This window comes from Cyrtonyx montezumae, unplaced genomic scaffold (genome assembly GCF_038088225.1).
Source record: "Cyrtonyx montezumae isolate F1298 unplaced genomic scaffold, pur_monq_1.0 scaffold_3, whole genome shotgun sequence".
NCBI classification, from domain to species: Eukaryota; Metazoa; Chordata; class Aves; order Galliformes; family Odontophoridae; genus Cyrtonyx; species Cyrtonyx montezumae.
Genome location: NW_027072034.1, coordinates 32,769,454 through 32,789,416, shown reverse-complemented (window position 1 = coordinate 32,789,416; position 19,963 = coordinate 32,769,454). Strand labels below are relative to the sequence as shown.

At 39.9% G+C, this 19,963-nt stretch overlaps 1 protein-coding gene across 1 annotated transcript in view; it reads left to right on the top strand.

Moving 5' to 3' along the window:
* The window catches only part of SLC9A2 (solute carrier family 9 member A2), a 31,357-nt gene extending 13,949 nt beyond the window's left edge, over window positions 1–17,408 (top strand). Inside the window, exons 4-12 of the mRNA XM_065741117.1 lie at window positions 2,181–2,398; window positions 3,299–3,501; window positions 5,885–5,974; window positions 7,327–7,397; window positions 8,865–9,026; window positions 9,622–9,718; window positions 10,624–10,755; window positions 12,621–12,711; window positions 14,799–17,408. Coding sequence (XP_065597189.1) covers window positions 2,181–2,398; window positions 3,299–3,501; window positions 5,885–5,974; window positions 7,327–7,397; window positions 8,865–9,026; window positions 9,622–9,718; window positions 10,624–10,755; window positions 12,621–12,711; window positions 14,799–15,169 — 1,435 coding nt within the window. The 3' untranslated portion in view covers window positions 15,170–17,408. The remainder of the gene's footprint in view (window positions 1–2,180; window positions 2,399–3,298; window positions 3,502–5,884; window positions 5,975–7,326; window positions 7,398–8,864; window positions 9,027–9,621; window positions 9,719–10,623; window positions 10,756–12,620; window positions 12,712–14,798) is intronic.
* The last annotated feature ends 2,555 nt before the right edge of the window (window positions 17,409–19,963 follow it).

The following is a 19,963-nucleotide window of genomic DNA, read 5'->3' as shown; positions in this document are numbered from 1 at the left end:
TTTTTTTTTTTGCAACAGTGATTTAGCAGGCTGAATGGAAAAACATTGAAAGTACTGTAAAGTTAGTAGGTCAAGGAAACTTGAGGACTGAACACAGGGGCCTAGTTTATTTCACTTCTGACAGAAACTACTGTTTGTACTGGAGAGCTCTTCAGAGGCACAGAAGGCTGCAAGTTAATTGCAATTACTGTTTTTCCCTACTGCTCTTGACCAAGGCAACCACCTCAGGTCACATAAATCAAAGCTAGAAGTGAACAGAGATGAGCTGTGGAATAGTACTTACTAGTACTTACTAGTACTTAATAGTACGAAGAATGTACAACACTATTATACTGATGAATCAACTCAGCTGTCAACACTAATTAGATAAACAGAAAATGTGATTGAAATGGATATTCTATATATGAGTCTTGTCCCTTTAAATTCTTGTAGGTAAACGTGGTAGGTGTTTTAAGTTACAGCTTGTGAAGATCCGGATTAATCTGGTGACAGATTCTTATCAGACATCTATTTCAGTGTCTCCATTACCTCAGAATCCAAAAACAAACTGTGTTCAGAGCTTCCTTCCCCACTCCCCAAGCTGCAGGGCTATCCTAAATGGCTGCAATCATGAAAACTATTTATTTTAAGAAGGCAGTAAGTAGTATTGTGTGTTGTGTTTTGTCTGTCCAATGCAGACCTGACAGCTACAGCTATCAATGTTTTGGACAGTGAGCTGCAGCTTTGAGACTCTGAGACAACTGTGTGTCTGGAAGGGGCTGTTTTGCAGCCTGCCCATTGCTTTTTTGCTAGATTGCCTTTGCTGCCCCTGCACTTGCCCCAGTGCCATCTGGACTGTGTGTGCAATTGATTGGAGGTAGCCAGGACTTGTTACACCTACTCAGTTAAGCAGTGCCTTCACAAGAGGGCATATATATGTTTGGGATCAATGGTGGAATCTTCTGAGATCCTTTTGAAGCTACTGCTCATTCTGAGATTCCTCTTTCCACTTGCAAAAAATATTTTTCATAGAATTATTGGAAGTTGGAATGGACCTTCTTTAAAGTTCATCTAATCCAGCTCTTCTGCAGTGAACAGGGTCTGTCTACAGGTCTGTCTACAGCTCTGTCAGGTTGCTCAAAGCCCTGACCAGCTTGACCTTGAGTGTCTCCAGGAACAGGACATCCACCACCTCTCAGGGCAACCTATGCCAGTGCCTCACTATCCTTTTTACACTATCCAATGTAAATCTTCCCTAATTTAATTAGAAACCATTTCCCCTTGTCCTGTCACCACAGACTTGGTGATTGGGAAATTCAGATTGTATTTCCCTTCACTGAGACCGCACCTTGAGGTTAGTTTCCAGCCAGCACCACTAACCACCTTTGAGCCTGCAAACTTTGCACATGAGTAGTCTCAGCCACCCATGAACCATGGAGTACATCACTAGTGTACCAGTAATGTCATTCTTCACTTTTTTTTTCCTGCTAATTAGAGAAACTATGCTTACTAACACAGGCCTGGAGAATGGACATACAGGTATAGTAAGCCCTGTCTGTTCACTCACTCACCAGCTGAGATCCCTATTTAATTCATTTTTTGTGTGCTTTAAATGTTCAGTGGCAAGTTGTGTTTTTCTCTTCTGAGACCATGCTCAGCTCTATGCATATGGAAAGCATGCAGTGTCCTAGAGTGGAGAAGGTTTTGGTGGCCTTGTTGCTTACTTTGCCTGGAGAAAGGAGCTGGCTGCTGTCATTGCCATCGAAGGTGGAATGGTTTGGTGGGCCAGCCTGGGAAGGGAGTAAAGTCCTGCCCCAGGACTTACAGTTGCCATCCTGTCTGGTAGTATCTGAATAATGTCTTTCTGATGTCCTTCAGCAGCAATAGGAACAGCAATTCCTGTTCTCCAGGGCTTCCCTGGCTCTCCTCAGCTCTGCCTTTCTCAAAGTGCATCATTTGAGTGAGCCCTAAACATCTCATGTGGATTTAGAAGGTGAAAAAACTGTTCATACACTGATGTGAGTTTTTCTCAGAAAACTTCCTACCATGGAAAAAATAAACTCACATGCCCCAAACAGGACGTTTACTAAATTTATAACTTTGAGATTTGTTGGTGATGGAATAAGTCATACTTTGTATCTTAAAGAGGACTGTGGAAAAGTGAAAAGACAATGAAACAGAGGATTGTATTTCCCTTTCAGGATTACAGCTTGTGCCATGACTATGAATAAATACGTGGAGGAAAATGTTTCCCAAAAATCCTATACAACAATAAAATATTTCATGAAGATGTTGAGCAGTGTCAGTGAGACCTTAATCTTCATTTTCATGGGAGTGTCTACAGTTGGAAAGAACCATGAGTGGAACTGGGCCTTCGTTAGCTTCACTCTCCTGTTCTGTTTAATCTGGAGGGCGCTGGGTAAGCAAGTCTCAGACTGTGTGTCTTGTTCTTTACAAGTGATACTTCCCACCTTTCATCCACCAGAAAATGACAAAATGTAGAGAGTCCCATTATCTTATTTGTAACATGTCCCAGATCTCAGGGTTACCTTCCATCTTGCCCCAAAATTAAATCCAAAAAACAGTTTGATCTTGAGCCTGCCCATCTAAAGGCAGAGGTAGTCAAGTCTGTTAATCTGAGTTAATGTATCTAATTACACATTTCTTTACAAACAAACACTTTTCTTAAAAGAATATGCAGTTCTGCACATACCTTATGCTGAAAAACAGCCTGACTGCCCCTCAGCTCCTGGCCCCCTGGCTTGCTCCCTTGTGCCCTGCCTTTTTGCCTTTCTCCAGCCTGCTGCATTGCTGTAACATGTGCCTTGAATACACCACCTTGCACTGATGTCTTCTTGTTCCATCCCCAGTCCTCCATCTTTCCTGTTTATGGAAATGAAATTAAGTATCTGAGTAGGATTTTGCAGAATTCAAAGCGTGGATTGTTGGAGGTGGGAAGCCAAAGTGTTCAAGAGTATCTTAATTCCCATTGAAAAAAGTAGTTCAGGATTCTGGTACGTGCTGACACAAGAATTATTACTGCATAAGAAGGACACAGTGGCTATCTCATGAGTATCAGTTAGGTGCTTCAGGTCCTAAGTCCAGCTGGCCTGAGGTCACTAAATATGTTTAACAAGAATTTTTGTTTTTTCATTTGTGGTGTTTTCACACTGCTATGTAACATTTTATTCGTTCAATAATATGCAAGTAAGAAGCAAGTACTGGTGTTTCAGAGCAAGTATTAGCATTGTGGGGGATTTCAATGCAATTTTGATTTACTTTTTTCTCTTTCTTGGATTTCCATGTTTTTTTTCCTCAGGTGTTTTTGTTCTGACTCAGATCATTAATGTGTTCCGGACAATTCCTCTCACTTTTAAGGACCAATTTATTATTGCCTATGGAGGCCTCCGAGGAGCTATTTGCTTTTCACTTGTATTTCTGCTTCCTCCTTCTGTGTTCCCCAGGAAGAAATTGTTCATCACTGCTGTTATCGTGGTGATATTTTTTACTGTTTTTATTCAGGTAATGCCTTTCTTCTTCTGGACCTTTTCTCTCTCAGACAAGGTGTAAATAAGCTGTGGGTAGAAAAATTGATGCCTTAAATAACTGGAAGGAGCATACTTGAAGTAACATACTTCCGCATTGCTCCGTGGTCATACTTAAAAAAAAATGCTATGCAGTCAGCAGACAGATAGCAAAACTATGTCAGATATTAAGTACTTAGGTGAACATGTAAGTAGTATTAAGCATTTAGGACCCAGTGAGGTTGGGGTAGAGATTAAATATAATCTGGTACAGCCCCAGTACTAACTCCTTGTTAGAATGTTTAAGTTGTACATTTACTAAGAAGCCAGGTTTTGGGTGCAAAGAAGAGTGGAAAGAGGAATGGAAAACATTTAAGGGCACTGCAAGGTGAATTGCAGCATTTGAATCTGTGTGTTAAGCAGTACTGGTGAAAAACATCTGAACATCCGTTCATAAGCACCACTGGTGTGAAAGAATGTGAAGAACAGATCTCTGATATCACAGTGGTCATGGAGATCTGATCTGAATGGATGAATGAGAAGAAGGAAGTGAACATTGACTTTGGAGGATAAAATGCTTTAAAATGTGGATGTACTGGGAATGTGTTATGAAATGCATCAAGGTTCACCAAAGTGAAACCTAATATCATTCTTTGATAAGCAATTTTTTTTTTGAGAGTAATCTCATCAAACTAGATTATTTTAAAAGCTCCCTTTTTTAAAAAAATCTTTTTCCTTCTTGGGGGCGAGGTGGAAGACAGGAGCCATACAGGAGATTATTAGCTTGACTGTTAGTAACACATAGGTTTAGATTGGCTTTCAGATGATTGCAAAGTGTATGAGGAAGTGTGGAAGAAGCTGGCAGTTTCTCCTATAAAGGGAAATAGACATAAAGGGTAGTTTGGGTCTGAGGGTGTCTAGTGCAACCTCATGCCCAAAACAAGGCCACCTGCAGAACTACACTGAGTTACTCGGGGTGATGGCCAGTTTTATGGTAAGCATCTCCGTGAATGCAGATTCCTCAGCCTCTCTTGGCAGCTATTCCAGTGTTCAACCACCCTGAACAAATAATAGGCTGATGAGTTGTTAACAGCCAGGACATGATTTTGTTTAATGTTGTTGTTACTGACCATAACATAGGAATTTTTTTAGTGCTGATGTTTCTTAATGATGGACCATGGAAGGTGAAAACATGAAGTATCAACAGAAAGAAGAGAGTAAATGTGGACCAATATGGTGGAAATGGAATAGAATAGAATTATAACAGTGGGATGTTCAAATGTTGTTCTTGCTAGAACTTTTTTTCACTATGGAGACCTTTATTTGGAAAAAGAATTAAAAGAGAAAAAGACACAGGTGTGTTGATGGATGATATGTTGGGGCTTAAGCCACCAATGCAATCCAAGCATAAGAAAGATGTATTGAGGCATGTGTTTCCAGCAGAGAACAGTGTTGTGTTCTAGAGTAATAACATGGGACTGATATACCTGTTGTGCCAAAGAAGACCAGGATGTCTTGGTCCCAGCAAAATGAAGCAGAAGAGGGAATATAATTACTGTTTATATCAGGGAGTGAACATCAGGGAAGGAGGAGCACTCTTTAAGCTAAAAACACAATGTTGGCAGAAGAACAAAGTGGTACAAAGTGACCATGGTGTAATTAAGAAGCAGCTTTCTAATTATCAGAACAATGAGGTTCAGGAGGAGTGTTCCATGTGAGCAATGGGGCAAAGAAACCTAACTATTTCTGAGATAAAGCTTAATTAGTTTATGAAAACAAGTACATGGCACAGTTGTCTGGGATAGTAGGGACTGATCTCAACACCATGAGATTCATTTCTCTCCTCTGTCAGTATGCCTGTACAAATAAACAGTGATGTTAATTTTTCCACAAACAATTGTTCAAGGATCATTATATCATTCTGGGGCAGCCAAAACTTTTGTTCTTTTGCTGAGAATTGTGCAGCATGGACACATATTTACCAAAAGTCTTTGTGTCACAGGTCTGGTCTATAACTGTTCAGTAGCAATGCTACCTTTGCGACTACCTGTGGGTCACTCAAGACAAATCCCATTAGCAGTATGTCATTTAACCATCTTGGGCCTCTCTCCTCTAGACAGTCAAACTTTCTTTTCTTCTGTATCATTGGAGTCTGTGTGTTGCCAAGGACTTTACAACTGCATGTAACACCCACTTGTTACAAGAGTGAATTTGCTATTAGGATTGTCAGACTGGATTTTTGGGAGCTAAAATGTTTTAGGAGCTAAAATGTTATCCACTGCCATTTTCACCACTCTGAAAGAGATAGAGAAGATTGAAAGGCTTTGTTTTTCCTTCATATTTATGAAAAAACACAGAAACATTTGTTTTTTATTTCACAGGGAATAACAATTCGTCCACTGGTGGAGTTTCTTGATGTCAAAAGGTCAAATAAAAAGCAGCCTGCTGTCAGTGAAGAAATTTATAACAGGGTATGTTGTAGCTTCATTAACACAGATGAAACCTTCATAGAGATGAAATTCTTGATGGCTTTCAGTATGACAAGGATTTAACACACAGCATTATAAAGAGACACATTCTTTAAGATTTCTTTTCTATAGCTGTTTTAAGCAAAATAGCTGCAAAGCTTATATTTAACACTTGATAATTATCAAAATTATCATTATTAGGTATTTTTAAATTTGAGATCTTCTCTTGGATTTGCTCACTTGTTGAAGTAAATTATCTTTTTGTAATTTGTTTTGCATAGGAGATATGTGTTATTTTAGAACTTGACTACACTAAGAAACATTTGGCAATTTAATTACATTACATTGTAGTTGAGTCAGTCTAATTAAACACATGTAAAATCCTCCTACAGACACATTTAAACTTCCTGAACTCTCATGTCATTAATGTCTTAATAGATCTGTGTTTTGAATACGTATGTCTCTAATGATTGTGGTTCATTAGCTATGCGTATTCTTGACTATATTTCTCCTTGCAGCATATCAGCTGCAAAGACCTGGTGGTTTAAAATTACACAAATGAGGAATAATAAGGGACACATTCAGTAAAGTACTGAATCTAAGCATCCAAAATGTCAGTCATTTTTGAGCTACCATTTGGATATATTCAATGGGTTTTCCCCCTAAAGTTTAGAGACATCTACTTGAATCAAGTGCACAGTTGGCTGTGAGCTGCCCATGGGGATCTAGTGAGATCTTAGCAGAACTGATTTACCTTTTTGTAATGGGTAGAAGTCTGAGGAAGAATGTGGTTCTAATACTGGTTGCTCAGGACACTTTGAGGTGAGTCTGGACCACAGTACCCCAAAACAGGAGCTCAGTATGCTGGCTTGGCATTCAGAAAGTGCAGTGCTGACTGCCCACTTGGGCTGCCTCCTCCACAAAGTCACACCTGGCTCACTGTCAAGCCTGGGGAAGTCCCTGGAGAAGTTTCAGGCGTAGCTCCAAGCAATTAGGGAACTTGAAAGAAATGAAAATATGGCAAAAACAACTTACCTCCAGATTTAGGCAGGAGCTGAGCAGGGTTGACATTGTAGAATTTGGCTTCTGTCCTTCTGGGGCTGTGAACTCCCGGGGAGAACAGGATCCAGGTGCCCCCCTAGGCATGTGACTGAGGGCAGAACTGACCCCTTTCAGTATTTGTAAGCCTAGCCCATGCTTGTTTGCTTAGACTGCATTTAGTTAAACTTGAGCATCATCCTGAATTCTGCCTTGGCTTTTCTGTTTTGAGGTAAGTTGAAAATTAATATAGTCTAACGGTAAGCCAAATGTATAGGCCTATACATTTATGTAATGAATCAACATTTCTTTTTTAGTTCTTTGATCATGTGAAGACAGGAATTGAAGATGTGTGTGGACACTGGGGTCACAACTTCTGGAGAGATAAGTAAGAATGGCATTTAAAACTTTGTTATACAGGGAAGAATAAACTGGTTCCGCAGCAACAAATGAAAGCTGCCGGGCATCAGATTTCATTTTCAGCATTTTATTCTTGAATGCAGATGGTTGTTTTTAGAATGCGTGGGTTGCAAAGAGAAAGCAGTAAAACAATGTCATTTTAACTAAACCACAAGCAAGTAGTACAAAATTTCCAGCTGGGAAAAAGCACAGCCCTCTGATCCCAGGGTAAATTATTCTACCTTCTGATGGTGTGGGTAATCTCACTGTTTCTGACAGTTTCAGGGCATTCCCTGCATGTCTTCCGAGCTTTTGATCCTGAGCTGGCTTTCCTGCTGCAAACTATCTGTCTCTGTGGTGTTAAGTGAGGGGTTAGTTCCCTAGATGATGTGAAACAAGCAAAAGCTCTGTGACTTCCGTTAGGAAGATCAAGGCACTGGCTGGCATGAGGTGCATGAGGGATCCTAATGGCAGGCAGCTCCACAGTTCCTGATGGTATTATTTAAGACTCGTTGTCAGTTAAGAAGATTACCAGTGGCTGTACCTGAATTATTTATGTTGCAGCTTAGCTGCTGAATCATCATCGTTGTTTGTTTGGATCTAACTCCCTTTTCTCAGAAGCACATTCTTTTTTCACCCAAATCCTTCAGACATCGTGAAGCAAGAGCATTGCTCACCCACCTCTGGTCATTGCTCCAACAAGAATTGAAGCATTTTGTACAGAGAGGAACAGCATCAGCTGCAGAGGCTGAGAATTCCTCACCAAATGACTTGAGAGCATGACTGAGGATGCTGTCCTGACAGATGGATGACAACTTTACTTAGCCTGGTTCTCCTTCACTTTGTGTGAGATCTTTCACCAACAGATTACAAACCAAAGGAGAGTCCCACCTCTTTGTGACCTTCAGAAACATTTTTTACTGAAATTTAAGAATAATTTCAGAATGACTGGAGTGTGGGGTGTTTTCTGACAAACAAAGTCACTCTGCTCCAATCAATATTTTCTCACTAAGCATCCAAGAGGGCTGCAGTTGTTCTAAAGAAAAGGAGAACTTAAAAATTTTTACAAGGGCAGGCTAAAGTTTCAAAGAAAAAGCAGTGGGTGCAAATGTAGACCTCTTATTTGTTGTTACAGTAAATATTTAATGTTCTCTTTGTCTCCATGAAAAGGGAGAATTAGAAATAATATTGTGCAATAACACAGAGTACATAGAAGCTAAAAGTTGCTGCTAGGGACATTGTGCTTTAAGAGATTAACCAAAACATGGGTTAAGACTTTCTGAAGCAAAGATGAATTTGACCTTTTGTTATGATATCTAGTAGTAAGTTACTAACACGAACAGGCACATTCCCAAGGAATAAACTCCTTCACAATTGCTTTAGCAAGAGTATAGATGCATTTCTCAACTCTGTCCAGTAAAAATTAACTGGTTGGGTTGGTTTGCTTCATGCACAGGTTTAAAAAGTTTGACAATAAATACCTGCGAAGACTTCTCATCCGGGAGAACCAGCCCAAATCCAGCATTGTCTCTTTGTACAAGAAGCTGGAAATAAAGCATGCCATCGAAATGGCAGAGAGTGGCATGATAAGCAAGGTGCCTTCATCGGTGTCTCTCAGGTAAGGCAGCAAGGCCTACACGACTGAGCATTACAGCAGGGTCACATTGTGTACTTCACAGTCTAGTCCGTAGGCAGGATAATTGCTTTGACTTAGGACACTCTGTATCCTAATATCACATGAACAGTAAGTAGACGTGGAACTGGATCATTTCACAGCAGCTCACGTACAAAGCATGAGTGAGCCTTGCTCTTCCGGAGCGTGCTGTTTTACAGGGGCAGCTGCACCCAGCTTCCCAGGAACATTGCTGTGCCATGTTATGCTGAGCTGGGTTAGATCCAATGCCTGCACATCTGCTGCCAGGAGCTACAAGGGAGGCCTGAGGGATGTTGTGAAAAGTACCTTAGTCGAATTTACAGTGTAGTGCAATCAGTACAGATTTCAGAGGGTGGATTTTGAGCCTTACCAGTTGACTCAGATGAGATCGAGGTTTTGTGCTCAGACACTACTACATTTTCACCTTTTCCTCAGTTGTTTTACTGCGCTGATTCCAATGCAAAGGAAACAGTTCAAGTGTAATTTCTAATCATAAAAATAAAAATATTCTCTCTTCCTCATTCTTTTGTGTATCTTCCTGGGTTTTATTCTTCAACAGTGAATATCATGAAGGAAAAATAAAGCCACTTTCTCCCACTGAGATGGAAAACATGCGGGAAATACTTACAAAGAATCTCTACCAAATACGTCATCGAGTAAGAATAAAGTTTTGCATACGTAAATATCCCTCCTCTTTGACCATGCTTTTTACCTTCATAAAAGATCTTCAGGCAAATGCAATATCTACTGTACAATAGTGTATCAATTAATGCTGTTATTTACTTCTATTGCCTATGAATAAATGCCTGTTATTGTAACATTTTCAGCAACATATGCATACTCATTTGTGTAAACAGCTTATTTTGCTTTATGCTATTGATAAAACTTAGTGCTTTGGGCATACTACATGCAATATACTTCCATTATTTAAAAAGGATCATAAGTGTAAATTCAACCCAACCTTGTCCCACTTCTATTAGTATTTTGTTCACTTTACAATATGAGATTAGATTTCCCACTTGCCTCCAGTTGTGAATTTGCTTGTATTAAGAGCAGAGGTGATGAGCTGGAAAAATAGTGAAGTAAAAGCAAAAGGACATTTCACATTTAACCATCCTGTGGCTAAGTAGTTTGACTGTCTGTGCCCTTGGAAGATGTTTAAAAGTGGAGCTTGCTTCAGCTTGCTGGAGGTAAAAATGACTTCCCCGTAGGTGACTCATCCTATCACTTTCAAATGTGCATCCTCCATTGACATATTGACTGAGCAAGTAAAACACGGGTGTAACCACTGTATTAAGCCAGCTTTTTCCAACTGCTCTTTCATTATAAATATCAGCAGGCCTAAAAACCAAACAGGTGCTCATGAATCCTCTGACTAAAAAAAAAAAATCTGGCATAATTATTGCCCTTGTTCTTAATTGTCTTTAATATGACTTTATTCACAAGAATTTATGCCAATTATTAAAATATCAAAGCAAAAAGCATGTTTTGTTATGTGCATAGAGCTCAACACATTTGACATTGTGCTTTTCAGAAAGTAACCACAGCTTTTCTATTTCAGACCATGTCATATAACCGACATAGCCTGGCTGCAGATGCAAATGAGAAGCAAGCCAAAGAAATTCTGATCCGTCGTCGGCACAGCCTCAGGGAGAGCCTACGGAAAACTAACAGCCTGTCAAGAGAAAGACCGGTACTTGCACTTTAGTTGATTTCTGGAAAACAATTCTCCATAGCTATGTGCCATGCAGAAAAAAAATCTTCTGAAATGCAGAAAAAATAAATTCCAAACTTGACTGACAACTGCACTTAGAATGTCACACTTACACCCTGAATTGCGTACATAGGCCTCTTTGTTTGCATTGAACCCTTCCGAAAGCCTTCCACATTGTAGAATATAATCTGGAAGTGGTGTCTGCTGCGAAGATTTTATCTCTGAGAAGCTGAGCAGGCTTCATACACAATGTCCCTCTATGGTGTGATCAGAATTCTCTATCAGTTTTTTGATGAAGAGTCAACAGCTGAGGTAGAATATGACTTTGAGACAGACAAACTCCATACAGAATGCTCCAGAATGTGGGAAGGAGGGGAGTTTCTGTTCACGTCAGAAAGGGTGAACACTTCATTTGAAAAATGCTGTGGGTTCCTTAGGATTCTTAAAAAGTGGTCAGGGCTTCAGGCTTTGACACAGGATAGGAAAATCCCTTCATCTTCAAGAAATGGTGTGTCATGGCAACATCTGACTCTCTGAAGCACTTGTTTTATACCATCATTGTAAACTTAAGACCATATTTGAAAAGAGTACACTGATTAAACAGTGAAGTCAGCGTCCCTATTTTAACTCTGAAGGAAATTAATCCCCATATAAACATGTATTTTCATGTTGCAGGAACACTTAATGACCACTACCTTTGCTGATATAGTTGTCATTCAGCTACTGAGGCAGCAGCTGCTGCTGTCTACAATAAATGCTATATCACATTTGTGACCATTACCTGGGTTACCTGTAGCATTGGTTGTAACAATAAGACTGTTTCTGAATGATTTTTTTCCTTCTCAACCACACTTATGTTGATTTTTCAAGGGGGAGTAATTAAGAGACTTGGCAGGAGAAGGATGTTTTTGGGGCAGAGAGGAAGATGGTGTCTGACAGATTTTTCAGACTCAAAGGCTGTAATTTTAAAAAATAATTGTCCTTGAGGAAACCCATCACACAAAGAAAGACAGTAATCATGAGAAGCGCAAAAGTATAAAAAGAAGAAAAATGTCTCATGGAAAGTAGATTTTCTTTTCACATTGACTTTGAGTGTGCATTGCTGAGTGGTACAGGCAGGGAAAGTTGGTAGACTGTCAAGGTTTTAGAAGGTCTTTGTGACAAATGAAAGGAAGGATACCCTTGGGAAATTTCTGAATTTTTAAGAATCACCCTGCCCTGGAAAGAACCTCATATGCTCCAGGAAGTGTGAGGTGTGCTCTGCACCTAGGGACTGTAGTGCTTCAACTTGTGAAAACAAGACTTCTGTGCCCTGTGCTGGTAAACTGTCACACAGGTGCCCAGCTACCCCATCAGCCTGAGCGTGACTAATCAACTGTGGAAAGTCATTTGTATGTATAAAGCATTTGCAGGATCAGAATACAGATTAGCTTTTGTGCCCAAGCTTCAGTCTCAGCCTAATTTTTGCAACTGACTAATAAAGTTCCGAAATAGAGTTGCACAAAATGAAGCCATATTTCCTTCCACCGAAAGACCTGTACAGGTAAGGCTGGAGTTTGAGAGCATACATTTATTAACTCTGATCTCAGAGGGCATAGCACTAGGCTTTGCTTTGATTGAACTGCTTGAGATTACTCAGTCCTTACCATAGTTAGCAGAGACCTCAACCAGCAGAAAGTGTTAACTTGAGTGTGTAATAAAAGATCACATATTAGCTAATCCCAAACTACTTCCTAGCCCTTGAGCTACCTAAGTCTATTCAAGCCTCAGCTGTGTATCTTAATATGCATTATGCAAGTACTTCAGTCTGCTGTATCTTAATGATTCTTTTATTCTTTGCACAGGCTGCTGCAAATACAAAAAGATTTCTTTCACTTCCTAAAAATACTAAACTCCCAGAGAAACTACGTGTGAGAAACAAAACATCTTCCAGAGGTAATGGAAATTTTTCTGCCCCCTAGTGTGCTGCACTCATCTTGCCTACCTAGAAGGAAGGTTTTTCCAGGGATGATGTACAGAAATTAGCATATTGATTTTCAGAAAAAATATTAACTGCTTTATCTGCAAGGGCTAGAATAGCACTTGTACTAAAACAGGTATTTTAGTGTGAAGAAATGCCCCAACAAACAGTCTTGTGGAGTTTTCAGCCTGAGACATTTTCACCAGAAACTGCCATTGCTCATTCTTTTTGTCTTTATTGGATAATGTCCAAATCTCCCTCTTAAATTATGACCCTATGTGGTTTCTTTTCTCACTGAGGTCAGAGTAGGCAGTGCCCTGAGAAGTGAACCACTGAGAAAAATGAAGACATGATGACTGACATATAGATCTCATGAAGAACTTTTCAAAATTCTGTTGTTAACAACCTGAATGTCTACTTTTTTATGCCTAAACTCACAAACATTTCATTTTGGAGGTCTTGAATTATAAAACTAAAAAAAAAAATAATCTGAAGGAATGCAACTATCTGATGTGAAAACTTTGGTTAGATCTACACATTACTTCTGCTTGTTATCATTTGCGTGATCAATATCTTGTTGGGGAGATTAAATCTCTGCACACTCACTAAAATTCCCTGACCACACCCCAAAACAATTAGTTTCCCATTCTTCCAAATTAATTTAGCAATAGACCATGTCTTTGTTGCTAATTACATCTTTGCTCTCCTGAGTGCAGGATGTCTTTTATTCCATAGTTATGACTACAGAGGTCACCTACTGTCACCTAGTATTAAACATTAAAGAGGAAATATGCCTCCAGATTATTCAATTGTCAAAAAATATACAATTTGACATATTTATGAGGGAAAAAGCCTGCAAACATAAACTGATGAAGACCTTCCTTGATATAAAATTATCTGGGTGAATGGACAATTATGTGGTGATATGTTTTGTTGACCTCTTCCTCGCCTTTTAAAAATAAATAATATGTAGGCTACTAATGGAAGTTGAGCTTATGACAGTTGTGCAATAAATTATTCTTTGATTTATTTGAAACACCATATCTGACTTAAATCTAAGAATAAATTTGAGTCATTCATAAATAATTGTTAACACGCTTATCAAATGACTGAAACATGCCAGTTTTGTTGAAGATATTGGTCAATTAAAAAGAAGGAAAAGGTTCTTTACTGGGTGAGTAGCCAGGCACTGGAATAGGGCACAGCCCCAACCAGCCAGAGTTCAAAGAGCATTTGGAGACTGCTCTCAGACCTATGACTTGAATTTTGGGTGGTCCTGTGTGGAACCAGGAGTTGGAATTCATGACTCTCATGGGCACCTTCCAACTTGAAATATTCTGTGCTTCTAAGTCTGCTGGGGAAAATATATTGCACATCTACACAGCCTGATTGTTCCCAGCTTAGTTTACCTGATAACGATCACTGCATTCCTTAAATGATTATGCCAGCTTTCTCTTGGCCATTTTCTACCCTGCTGCAAGTGGGTGAAGGAGTCTATGGCAAGCTGAGATTTGCCCTGTGGTTATCCTTTGATATCGTACATTCAGGCATCTTAAGGATGGGCTGTTTTATTTCATCTGGTCACTGCCCACCTTTGCTTGGTGATGCATTGATGCTCCCTTTCCAAAGCCCAGTTTCTAGAGTCCCTGTAGATGCAGTGCCCTGGAAATGCCTCAGATTAGGCTTGATATGTGAGGAAATCTCATTTCTTCATCTTGCTTGAACAGCACTGGGGACTAGATCCCAAGTAGCTCAGAGAGGGTCAAGTTTATTCCATTTACTCCGTGTCCTGTCAGATCTGAAGAGCCTGGGGAAATGTCAGCTTAAAAAAGGTAGCACTCTGACAGTGAGGGATTTCTGAGTATCACCATTTTGAGGAGAGGGATGTTAGAAAGTCAAATCTTAACGTGTTTATTGCTGTGCCTAATCACAAAACAATGAATTTAAGAAACACAATGAAACATTTTTCTATGGCTGTTGCTGTTCGGTGTGCTGATGTGTGAGTATTCTTGAAGCAGAAGCATTTTGCAGCTAAAATCCTTATTTTGTTTTCAATTAACAGTGGGTGACAGCAGTGACTCTGAAATGGATGCCACTACCACAGTGCTCAATTTAAGACCCAGAGCAGGGAAAATCTTGAGAGAGCAAAGACTGAGACAACAGCGGCCACCCTCTGAGTTTAGCATGGAGTGGAAGAACGAAGTTGATGGGAGCCAGAACGGACGAGGAGAGCAGCAGGAGTCAGGCAGCCTGCCTCAGCCATCCATTGGGTTCAGGCAGCCACTGCTGACGAGACCAAGATTTGGCTCATTGAGCAGGGAAGATTTGACTGCAGACCATGGGTTGGCAAGACCTGTGCCACCACCACGATTAGTTAGGCAGGCATCACAAGGGGAAAGGCAGAGAAGTAAGCCTGAGAACCAGCTGTACTGAACATAGCAAAAGATTGAACTGTTTGTATTGAACCATGGATGTACCAGATTCAGATTCTAAACAATCTGACCAGAAAATAGGATCCAGTAAAGAGAAGACAAACTTCAACGTGGATCTCAGCATTTCCATTTGGGTAAAGCCAATATCATTAACTGAGAGAAAGGAATACTGGAGCAATTACAAATTACTGAAGGCGTAAAAAAAATAATGTATAAATAACTTATGGCAATGCTTTAATTACATTATTTCCACTATTAAATAGGATGGAAATGTGCCTTATCATCTTGTGGAACCAAATCACGCAGGCTCAATACCCAGCTATCAATTGAAAATCATTGACAGTTCAGTGATGAAGGGGTTCTTTACAGAAATCTGTATCATTTCAGATTTTATTTATGATCAAATGATACTTATTTTGACCAGAGCATTAATATGAGTAACACTGAAAACTGCACAATGCACCTATCATATAGACTTTGTAAGAAGCATAAACATATTCCTGAAGCCTAATTTATTTGAAGAGCTGTGACACGGAAAAGAGGAAGAAGAGAAGGAACAAGCTATAGGAGGAGAATTGCACGTGCAGTTCATAGAAGTTGGAACAATGACAAGACCTGAATTGCTTGAATTTTTAGTTTCCAAATTTTTGCCAATATGTAGCTTTTAAAATGGTACTGAGAATCACCAAGGGAAATCTAAATGATCTTGATTGTCACTAACTTTAGGTACTGAGCGTACCTAAAGGAATACCAGAAGCCCTAAAAATAGAAAACTTCGAGTAGATAAGTAGTGCTCCTGTTCAAGATTGCTTTTTGCACCTTAGCATCTTCGTTGCAGTGCAGACATGGCAGTAGAATAGTTATGGAGCACTGCACATAGAAAACTGAGCAGTGTCCTGTTTGAGTCAGGGACCACTGAGACACAAGAAAGCTCCTTCTCTCATGCTTGTGACCCTGGTGAAATCATTTTATTTTTATTTCTTTGTCTATAAGAGGGGAAGGATTGTCTTTTCTTTCTCTCCCGCTCATTTGTTTGTATAGAAAAGTAGCACTCCAGGGGCTCTGGAATCAGTTGCAGTCACTGTGCACCTTAATAATGCCCATAAGAAACACAGAGTTTCTTCATCCCAGCATAAGTGGCCATCACTTGAGTGCACGTGGGTATGAAGGATGCATTAAAATAAATGACACTTAATAGGTCTCAGGAATTTGCACTTTCTGTCCCACTTTATCTTAAGTTTTGAGCTTGCTTTAGCACAGATACACATTTCAGCACGATGCAAAAATCATTTTAATTCTTCTTGTTACAAGACTCATAACTTTCATTTAAGAATGTACACTGTGAAATCATAACTCTTCTTTTTCATTCGCACATTTCTAAATCTGCGGGCAATAAGATTCACTTTTTTATTTAATCTTGTTTTGAAAGAACTATTAAAAATCAGAATTTGCTTTTAAAATCACAGGGTAGATTTCTTTGAAAAAATTGTGGGCTGGGATGGTAAATGAGTTTAAAAAGGGATAATGACTTTAACAGCTTTTCCAAGGTACTCATTTCATGTATGTATTTGAAATGCCAAACCTGTCTGACCTCTTTTATTGGCTCACGTCTTTTGTTTTCCTGCATTCAAACTATGCAATCTCTGCTGTGTGTCAAATGCAGATTTTAAGCTGTGGAGAGATTGCTAGGTGAACCCTAGAAATCTCAGTCAGATGTTCATGGCTATTCTCAAAAAGTGATTTTTTGTGGAAGGCATTATTTTACTCCTGTTTGGGAGTGAAACTGGGCTCAAACAAAGCCAGTAAGCTTTAGCTATAAAACAAATTTGATCATCTTTCTAAATGAAAAATATGTTTCAGCTGTAAAACTGTCAGCAAGTACTTTGTCACTGCATTACTGATATAATGATTGAATGAGGCCTTGAATTTGCTTTTTTTTTTTTTTGAAACTTCTTTGCAGATCGAACTGTTTAGTTGTTTTATAGCAGACCCACCTGAAATCTGACCAAATAAATAAGTACAAAATGATGCACATCAGCTTTTAGTTAATTCCCGGAAGAGCTTCTCCTTCACGTGCTGTTAGTGATCAATTGGTTTGTGTCTGGGCAAAGATGTCTCATTTTAAAAACTGTTTTTGGCTTTGTTCACACAAATTTAAATAATGAATGCAAGTTTCAGGAACCTAACAGCTTTGCTTGCTGTCCATTAGTACACGTGCTTGGATCATTGGTATTTAAAACTGGGTTCCCCATAGTAAAAGCATAAAGATGGAGGTTGCTTCATGAAAAAATAGGGTCCTAAGCTCTTGGTGCTTCCAAACACATTAGTACTTTGTTACTTTTTCAGAGCACGTTGAGATCCACAGAAGATGAGCAGTAAGGCAAATCTCCAACGTGGTTACACTAGGAAGAGGAATCAGAGGTCTCCCAGCACTCAGTCTCCTCCTGAGTGCTCTCTGTTCCCCTCTGCTGCTCATCACACCCTTTTGGGGCTCTTTTCTCCAGTTGCTGGTCTAGAGCTCATCACCTCCAGAAGCTGCTTCCCTAATTCTCAGTGGCAAAGACAACAGCAAGTGACATGAGCTGTGTCCCAAAGAACCCTTCTCATTCAGCTCTTGCTGTCATTTAGGCCTGAGGTTTGTGGTTTGTCTCTTCCTTATTCTTTTACTCCCCTGCAAAAGAAAAACAAACTCAGTAGCACTTCTGGCTCTTCCTAGAGTGCCCATCTAGCTTCAGCTTGTAGCAGTTTTTCTGCTGGAGGATGAGATGCCCAATAAATCTGTCCTTGAGCACCATCTGATGGGGAAAATCGTGTATCGACTGGGGATGATTTTTGCTTTGGAAAAAAACAGCTGTGACTGGGAAACTTGCCAAACCCACACAGGTTTTTTTGTTGTTGTTGTTTCCAGATGGACTCCTCAGTAAACTCCGTTGTATCAGTACTTTACTGCTTCGGTAAATGCCCAGCTGTCCAGTTTTAGGGATGAGAAAGTAGAAAATACATTGTGTACAGTTAGCCTTTTCTGAGAGTTTATTTTCCCCTTCAGCTGCTGGGAGACCTATACATTGAAAGTAATTAGGATAAGAAAGTAGGGAAAGTAAAGGCTACAGTGTACACAGACTCCCAGTTATCCGTTCTAAGCAGATGCCTGACAAAGAAAACAATAATAATTGGCTGTAAGAGACCAGATTTTAAGGGCTTTGCTACATGGTACTAGAGTGTAATGCAAGTTCCACTGAAGACACAGGTGTTTGATTAAACAAGATGATCACACTGCCTAACAATTCAACTTGAGAATATCCTGTTGAGACCACATAGAAATCACATGGGGGAACAAACTCAAAAATCTGGCCAAAATAACATGCATGCTGTTCTGAATAGTGCTGTAGGATCTCTGGAAGTAAACAGACTGCATCGGCTTTTTCGAGAGATGCCAAGTTCATCAGTTCCAAACACCAGCAACATTTTAAGGCTGACACTGCAAGAAGTTTCTCAGCCACTCAGTCACCATTCCCAGAATTGTTCTGCCAACTTCTCTCAGCTTCCTAAGAGAAGATGGATTTTGAAAGCGGCTGGAGGAATGCTTTCTGTACTGCAAGAGCTCTCATCCTATAAAACTATGCTTATGAATGTGCCTACAACACAGCATATGCTATATGTGGTGCCAGCCAGGCCAACATTAGATTGGAGGAGTAGCATGGCAAATAAGATACAGGAGGTATCAAGTTCAGGCAAGTAGAATCACAGAACTGTAGGGGTTGGAAGGGACCTCTAGAAATCGAGTCCAACCCCCCTGCCACTGCAGGCTCCCTAGACCAGGTTGCACAGGTAAAGAGGATCTGCTTTAGGATGCACTAAAGAGGGAAGTCTTAGGCTACCTAATTCACTTTATTCAGGTGCTATTTAAATTCTGGAGAAAGAGGACTAACTGTCCTTTTTTTCTCCCTCACTTTTGCAAACTACGATCTAATTTGTACCTTCTAGATAAAGCTGTAGCTGTGCTTGACGCTGTCAATTGTGTGAACCACTGTGAGGAAGCTGTCTTAGGACACTCAAGTCAAAAGGTTGAGGCTTGTCAGATGACCAGATAAGCAGAGAGCTACTTGAAAAAAAATTGTAAAAAAGCATTTGGGAGTTGGTCAGATTTGAGGATGAAGCCTTCCTCTTGGATGCTGCACTGCTTGTTTCCTCCATCAGAATTAATCCTGCAGGTGCTTGGCAGGTCCTCCAATAGAACAGAATGGGATTTCGGGTTAGCATCAATTCTCAAATACTGATGCATTTCCTGTAACACAGTTAACTAAAAATGTATCTTAATTCCTCCTTGTAGGCTGAACTATGAGGTTTCCAAGACTTAAAAGCTCCATGAACTACTTCATTTCTATAGGGAAGAGGGGAAGAGATCTGAACTCCACTCAAAATAGGTTGATTCTCAAGTTCAGGGCTTAATTAACTGCCTTGCAAGATTCCTGCACAGCTCTTTGTGAACAAATCTTCAAAATTATAGCAGTGGTAGCATATTCAGTTCTTGTTTCCAAATCCCAAAGTGCTGTGCTATAAAGCATCACTTACCCAGGGATATACTCCACAGCTCCCATAACTGAATGGGAGAGGTGGTGACTTCTGAACAGGCAGTGTTTGCAGTCATCTTGACTTCAGTGACATTAAAGAGTGCTTGAAATTATAAGCAAGCCCATCAGTAGGCATTACTTGTCTTGTTCCGTTGCTGCATTACCTAGTCCTGAGTCAACATACACACAGGGAATGAGAATACTACAAGACCTGCGATGGGGCT